Source organism: Myxocyprinus asiaticus, chromosome 4 (genome assembly GCF_019703515.2).
Source record: "Myxocyprinus asiaticus isolate MX2 ecotype Aquarium Trade chromosome 4, UBuf_Myxa_2, whole genome shotgun sequence".
In the NCBI taxonomy this organism is placed as follows: Eukaryota; Metazoa; Chordata; class Actinopteri; order Cypriniformes; family Catostomidae; genus Myxocyprinus; species Myxocyprinus asiaticus.
In genome coordinates, this window is record NC_059347.1 from 7,058,591 (window position 1) to 7,066,176 (window position 7,586).

General features: G+C 35.7%; 1 protein-coding gene across 1 annotated transcript; it reads left to right on the top strand.

The window, feature by feature from the left end:
- Window position 1: 1 nt before the first annotated feature.
- si:ch211-110p13.9 (uncharacterized protein LOC562347 homolog) lies at window positions 2-6,364 on the top strand. Its single transcript, XM_051689771.1, has 4 exons — window positions 2-351; window positions 4,575-4,704; window positions 4,793-4,926; window positions 5,021-6,364. The coding sequence occupies exons 1-4, from the start codon at window positions 229-231 to the stop codon at window positions 5,810-5,812; spliced, it is 1,179 nt and encodes a 392-aa protein (XP_051545731.1). The 5' UTR covers window positions 2-228; the 3' UTR covers window positions 5,813-6,364.
- Window positions 6,365-7,586: the final 1,222 nt, after the last annotated feature.

Genomic DNA, 7,586 nt, shown 5'->3' on the forward strand with positions numbered 1-7,586 from the left:
CTTGTGAGGGAAAAAGACCGGATGAGAAATACTCAAACGCATTTAAAGCGTTAGATAGCAAACGTTGACTATTTTAAAGGCTACAATTTTTAATTTGGATGCACAAAATAAAGTATCTTTTTATTGCTTAAATGCTTTGTGTTTACGCTCTTAGCAAAAGATCTGCGTCTGAAAGTTTCGATCATTTGTAACTCTTCGGTGTAGTGACTGTTGTGTCTTTACAGCATCATGTCATCTAGTGGAGTTTCTCCCATCAGTATGTCATATTGGGAGTGTGGTAAAAGGAGGATACGATTCCTTTTTCTGGCGAACAATAACTCATTTAAAGTTGCTAAACGAAGCACAAGTGAGGTAAGTGTACAACTAACATAAAGTTACCCTTTGAGCACCATGTACATATCATAGTACATTGAGTTGCAGTCGTCGCTTAGCAACACATATGTAGTGGGAGTTGTACACGAAGCTGACACAGGTTTTAGTAGAGAGAAGGAAGCAAATGAAATAATGTTAGCATAGATTATATTAATTTCAATATAAAATGGTGAGTTTATGTTTGTTTTTTGTTGTTGTTTTTTTTTTTTTTTTTTGTTTTGTTATCATTTTCAGTTTTAACTGGGTATTTTCTGTTTAATATAACTAGCGCAAAAGATCTTCTATTTTTCTACTTCTAGTCCAGCCATATGTCAACCCGTCACACAAGCTGTAAAGAAATGTAAAATATTCACATATTTTCTATTCGTAGCTACACCAGAAAATCTGAATGACTCAATTTAAATTCATGTGTGAGATGAAAAATATGGTTATTTTGTCAGCATCTTCCGTGGTGAAAACTTAATTGATGAAGCCGAAAATCATTTTAAAACCACGTGTAGTCTCGATTGTTTCATTCATTGAAGTGAATTCCAGATTTGTCCATATTTATAATAAACATTTGACACATTATTTTTTGTATCTGAAGATCCATGAGTTAATGGCAAGGCAAAAAAATGGAAGAAAAAGGAGAGTAGAGGTCGACCAATAGTGAATTTTGCTTATACGATAACTAAGGTGGTGGAAAAGGTGATAACCGATTAATCGGCCGATAGTTATTAAAAACAGTTTAATCTTATTCTTTCCTTACTATGACAGGCACAGACATTGAGGCTACAAGAGTCCAAAATGAATAAAAATGATCCCAAAAGCAGTATATTCTGCAACCAAAATCCCAATAATAACCAGTAAAGTTCAGATTTGGTGCATAATGCAGGACTTTTATAAACAAGCCCGAAATACACCAGGTACTCATATTCAGAAATAATAAATAAAGAGAATTGGCTCTGTGACAAAATGCTCTGTATGTAAGTATTTGACAAATTAAATTTGTATAGCCCACCAGATGAAGAATTGTGTGTGTGTGTGTGTGTGTGTATATATATATATATATATATATATATATATATATATATATATATATAGTGATAAGGAATAATAAACAAAAATTTGCTATCGGCATAGATTTTTGCAGATAACCGATAGTTCCAAAAAACAACTATTGGCAGTGTTTCATCGGTAAAACGGATCTGTCTACCTCTGCACCCAAACATAGGTGAACAACACCTCTCTTGAATAAGTTAATCCAAATAGAATCCTTAAAATATTCATAAATGGTTCAGTTTTGTAGCCTGTTTCGTCCCATGAAAAATCAATGTACAGATTTTGCTGTTTTGGAAGGAAATTGGTTCTTTAATTCACCAAAGTGGCATTCTGCTGATCACAAAGTACAGTCAGGACATTACTGATGTAAAAAACAGTACCATCACTATTTGAAAAAAGTAATTTTTGATCAAATATAGACAGGCCACATTTCCAGCAGCCATCACTCCAACACCTTATCCTTGAGTAATCATGCTAAATTGATCATTTGGTACTAGAAAATGACTTGCCATTATATCAAACACTGCTTTTGTGGGATCAGCTAGACTGTAAGGTGCGTGAGAAGTGCCCGACAAGACAGCCACATCTATGGCAAGTGCTACAGGAAGCGTGGGGTGAAATGTCACCTGAGTATCTGGACAAACTGACAGCTAGAATGCCAAGGATCTGCAAAGCTGTCATTGCTGCACATGAAGGATTTTTTTGATGAGAACTCTTTGAAGTAGTTTATTTACTGTAATAGTAATTTTTCATGTTATTAATGTCCTAACTATACATTGTGATCAGTTGAATGCCACTTTTGTGAATAAAATTATCAATTTCTTTCCATAAAGGCAAAATCTGTACATTATTCCAAACTTTTGGCTGCCAGTGTGTGTTTATATATACACAGCATAAATGAGTACACCCCCTCTGAACATAAAGATATAATTCTATTTCTAAATGATTACTATTACAATTTATGCGAAGATGACAAAATTGAAATGTATTTAACATATACTTAATAACATAATCGAAATATATGATATCAATATCTGTAAAATAATTAAATTAGGCAGTTTTGCTTAAGTGTTGCAAAAATGAGTACACCTTTGAATAAATTCAAATAGTGTGCAATATTTTAGTACTTAGAAAGTCCTCCATAACTTTTAAATACTGCTCTGACCCTTCTTGACATGAAGTGTACAAGTTCATGACATATTGTCATGCACATCCTCTTCCACTCTTGGAGGATGACCTCCTTGAGTACTCTGTTTAATGGGGAGTGATGCTTGACTTGCACCCCACAGGTGCTTAAATAGGGTTGAGGTTGGATGACATACAGGTGCATCTCAATAAATTAGAATGTCGCGGAAAAGTTCATTTATTTCAGTAATTCAACTCAAATTGTGAAACTCGTGTATTAAATAAATTCAATGCACACAGACTGAAGTAGTTTAAGTCTTTGGTTCTTTTAATTGTGATGATTTTGGCTCACATTTAACAAAAACCCACCAATTCACTATCTCAAAAAATTAGAATATGGTGACATGCCAATCAGCTAATCAACTCAAAACACCTGCAAAGTTTTCCTGAGCCTTCAAAATGGTCTCTCAGTTTGGTTCACTAGGCTACACAATCATGGGGAAGACTGCTGATCTGACAGTTGTCCAGAAGACAATCATTGACACCCTTCACAAGGAGGGTAAGCCACAAACATTCATTGCCAAAGAAGCTGGCTGTTCACAGAGTGCTGTATCCAAGCGTGTTAACAGAAAGTTGAGTGGAAGGAAAAAGTGTGGAAGAAAAAGATGCACAACCATCCGAGAGAACCGCAGCCTTACGATTGTCAAGCAAAATCGATTCAAGAATTTGGGTGAACTTCACAAGGAATGGACTGAGGCTGGGGTCAAGGCATCAAGAGCCACCACACACAGACACTACAGTTGTCGTATTCCTCTTGTTAAGCCACTCCTGAACCACAGACAACGTCAGAGGCGTCTTACCTGGGCTAAGGAGAAGAAGAACTGGACTGTTGCCCAGTGTTCCAAAGTCCTCTTTTCAGATGAGAGCAAGTTTTGTATTTCATTTGGAAACCAAGGTCCTAGAGTCTGGAGGAAGGGTGGAGAAGCTCATAGCCCAAGTTGCTTGAAGTCCAGTGTTAAGTTTCCACAGTCTGTGATGATTTGAGGTGCAATGTCATCTGCTGGTGTTGGTCCATTGTGTTTTTTGAAAACCAAAGTCACTGCACCCGTTTACCAAGAAATTTTGGAGCACTTCATGCTTCCTTCTGCTGACCAGCTTTTTAAAGATGCTGATTTCATTTTCCAGCAGGATTTGGCACCTGCCCACACTGCCAAAAGCACCAAAAGTTGGTTAAATGACCATGGTGTTGGTGTGCTTGACTGGCCAGCAAACTCACCAGACCTGAACCCCATAGAGAATCTATGGGGTATTGTCAAGAGGAAAATGAGAAACAAGAGACCAAAAAATGCAGATGAGCTGAAGGCCACTGTCAAAGAAACCTGGGCTTCCATACCACCTCAGCAGTGCCACAAACTGATCACCTCCATGCCACGCCGAATTGAGGCAGTAATTAAAGCAAAAGGAGCCCCTACCAAGTATTGAGTACATAAACAGTAAATGAACATACTTTCCAGAAGGCCAACAATTCACTAAAAATGTTTTTTTTTATTGGTCTTATGATGTATTCTAATTTTTTGAGATAGTGAATTGGTGGGTTTTTGTTAAATGTGAGCCAAAATCATCACAATTAAAAGAACCAAAGACTTAAACTACTTCAGTCTGTGTGCATTGAATTTATTTAATACACGAGTTTCACAATTTGAGTTGAATTACTGAAATAAATGAACTTTTCCACGACATTCTAATTTATTGAGATGCACCTGTACTATCTTGTTTATCCATAGGAATTCAGCAGTGGCTTTGGAAAAATGTTAGGGTTGTTGTCAGAGTTGCTTAAACATTACATTATAAATGAACACCAGATATGTCTTATTTGTAAAGAGAGAGAGCTGAATTTGTTAGGTTTCAGAGGGGGTGTACTCATTTATGCTGTGTACTGTAAATATACGGTATATATATAATTTTATAATTATTTACAATTTTATTGTATTTTATTATATACAATATAATGCTCATTAATTTATTTATGTTTGAAGGATCAAATGATTCCTCTATTTCTTGGAGCTGATCTGTTCTCAGCCACAGACATTCGCAGTGAAAACCATCCCAGATACCATGGCAAATTTGCTAAGCGAGGACTAGCAACTAAACTGGTTTTCTCATCAGGTATCTAGTCATCATTTTTTGGCTTGGGCAAAGGATAATATTTTCCCTGAATGTTTAATATGTTAATATTTATCTATTTAATGTCTAGACTGCAGATTCCAAGGTTTGCGACTTCCTTGTTCCAACAACAGTCTGTGGTTCTACAGTGTTCAGGGAGTTTTCAGAGTGGCTTTTGAACTGTATAGCAAACAAGATCAGCTCTCAATTATGGAGTCCTTTCAGGTAACATGAGAGTGTCATTTAATGATAAAAAGAATCAGTCTTTGTATCTTCAAACTGTACAATGAATACTGTTTCAAAAATATTTTCTGTTTAGGATCTGTGGAAATCCCGCATCAATGATAACAAACTAAACATGACCTATCATCTTAGTGCCCAAGTGGATGTTCAACCCCAAACTGATCAAGAGGCACAAGCAGTTTTGGTAAATAATATTAGTTGTGCATCACCCCAAGCCCATCTAACCTCAAATGGAGACAATGACTTGAGATTCCCTAAACTAATCAGAGACCAGTCTACTAATTCATCATCTACAGACCATGACTATTGCTCCTCAACAGAGCAAACAAACTTAAGCCAGTCTGCTTTACTTGCTCAGAAACTTCACAGCATTGGGGAAAAACTCAAGTTCATAACAGATATTGAGGAGGACCAATTAAAGACTACCATGAAGATACTGGACTATGTTGAATGCTATTTAACTGGGAAATTTGATGAGGGCCGACTGACAAATACAGTGATGGCCCTGTTTCAGACTCAGTTTCAAGGATACTCTATCTACTCAAGCACTCTGCTGAAGGCTGTGGCAGGTTGGCTTGGCCAGCAGTTCAATGCAGCTAACAACACCATTAGCCGTCGTGTTGAAGGTTTTAAGGCACAACACATTGAGCACATTACAAACTTGCCACCTCCAGAGGAGCTGGCTAAAGAACTCTTCCCAGAAGCTATGCAAAATATATTGGCACACTGGATGGGTCTGAGTGAAGAAGCAGATAGCTGGAAAAGGCACAGCGAGTATCCCATCTTATTGCTTATCCTGGAATTTGCCAATCACAATCTAGTTACAGGAGTTGCCCATGTATTGTATTCCAGTCTAATATGCAAATAATAATGGTTAGATTATATGTTAAGGGATAGTTCACCCAAAAATGACTTTGAAACCCATGACTTTATTTCTTCTGTGAAAAAAGATGCAATGAAAGTGAATGGTTATTGATGCCTATCATTCTGCCTAACATCTCCTTTTGTGTTCCACAGAAAAGACAGAAGGGGATAGAAGGGTAAAATATGTCAGTGAGCAAGTTGTGAAGCCTCCTTAATCTGGGAAACTGTGCACAATTTTAGTCAAGTCGCCATTCATATAGAAAGGGCCCAACATCTAATAGGTAAAATCACTAAAAGATAACAGGGAATAAGTTTTGCATTCAAATGCAGGAAATACTATTACACTTATCACTTTGAAAAGATTTAACTTGGGGCCAAATTTCTTTTAAGAAATTTGAATTTTTAATATTTTGTTTGTTCGTGAAAATAATGGATCCTTTAAAAAAAAGAAAAAAAAAATTTCTTCAATCAAAAAATGTTTCTAAAGATATGAAAAACAAAAAAACGCTGTTGACAATTGTTTTACTACATTAAAATAAACTTAGTATTAAACCTTTTCCTGACTGGTTTATTTTGATTATCTTTCACTCAAAAATTAAATGTCATTTTCTCACCCTCCTCCTATTCCAAACCCGTATACAAAACACAAAAGATATTTAAAAGATGTTCTGTTCTCTGATATCAATACGATAGCAGTTGATAGTTACTCACTTTAAAGCTTAAAAAAAAAAAAAAAAAACACCCTAAAGTGTCATAAAGCAGTCCATGCCACTCATGAGTCAAATGTCAAGTCTTCTGAAGGCATTTTGTATGATGATGAACAGACTGAAATTAAAATTATCATTCAATCTCAAATCATTGATCAAATCCTGTAAACAGAGCGCCAACACGTCAATAACATCAAACTTTCTGGTTCTTATGTGTCTCGTAATCAACATAATGACACAAAAACAAATGATATTTAATTTATTGCCTTTCATATTTGATTTGTGCTGTTTACAGAGGTTGATCAATGATTTCATAACGAATAGCGACTTAACTTTCAGTCTGTTCATCATACACAGTGAGCATATGCCTTCAGAAGACTTGGAATGTAATGCATGAATTGCACAGATTGCTTTTGACACTTTTGGGTGCTTTTTTAAGCTTTAAAGTGAGTCTTTATAAACTGCTAATGCATGGAAATCACAGAATGTTACATCCTTTAAAATATCATATTTTGTGTTCCACAGAAGAAAGTCATGTAGGTTTTGAACATAACGGAGGGTTTGGGGGGGGGGGGGGATAAGCACTATTGCTTTAAAAATCTGTGAATAATGTACAGGATATTTTTTATTTTTTTTGTATAAACACATTTATGTTTAAAAAAAATTTATTATTACAAATGAGATCCATTCATGTCTTACCAGTGATTCGCACTAAAATATAAATAGGTCTTTTAATCTTAACACAACAACAGTCTCCTTTTGCCATGACTATACCTCAACTAAAAGTAAAAAAGTGGCACACGTGACTGCTTACTCCACTTTCCTCTATAACATCTCTTTTGTACCATATTGCTTAATTTAATAGACTGAATGGCAAACAGCTGGACATTTACAACCCTAGGACATTTATATCAGGAATCTCTATTTCAATTAGGTTTTTTTTACTTGAAGTCCAGAAGTGTTAATTTCACAGTATTCTGTGAGTGTCAAGATACAGATATTTTGGGTGAATTTGTTTACCTGCCAGAATCCTTGATATTAGAACAACAACCCAACATAGTTTTTCATGAG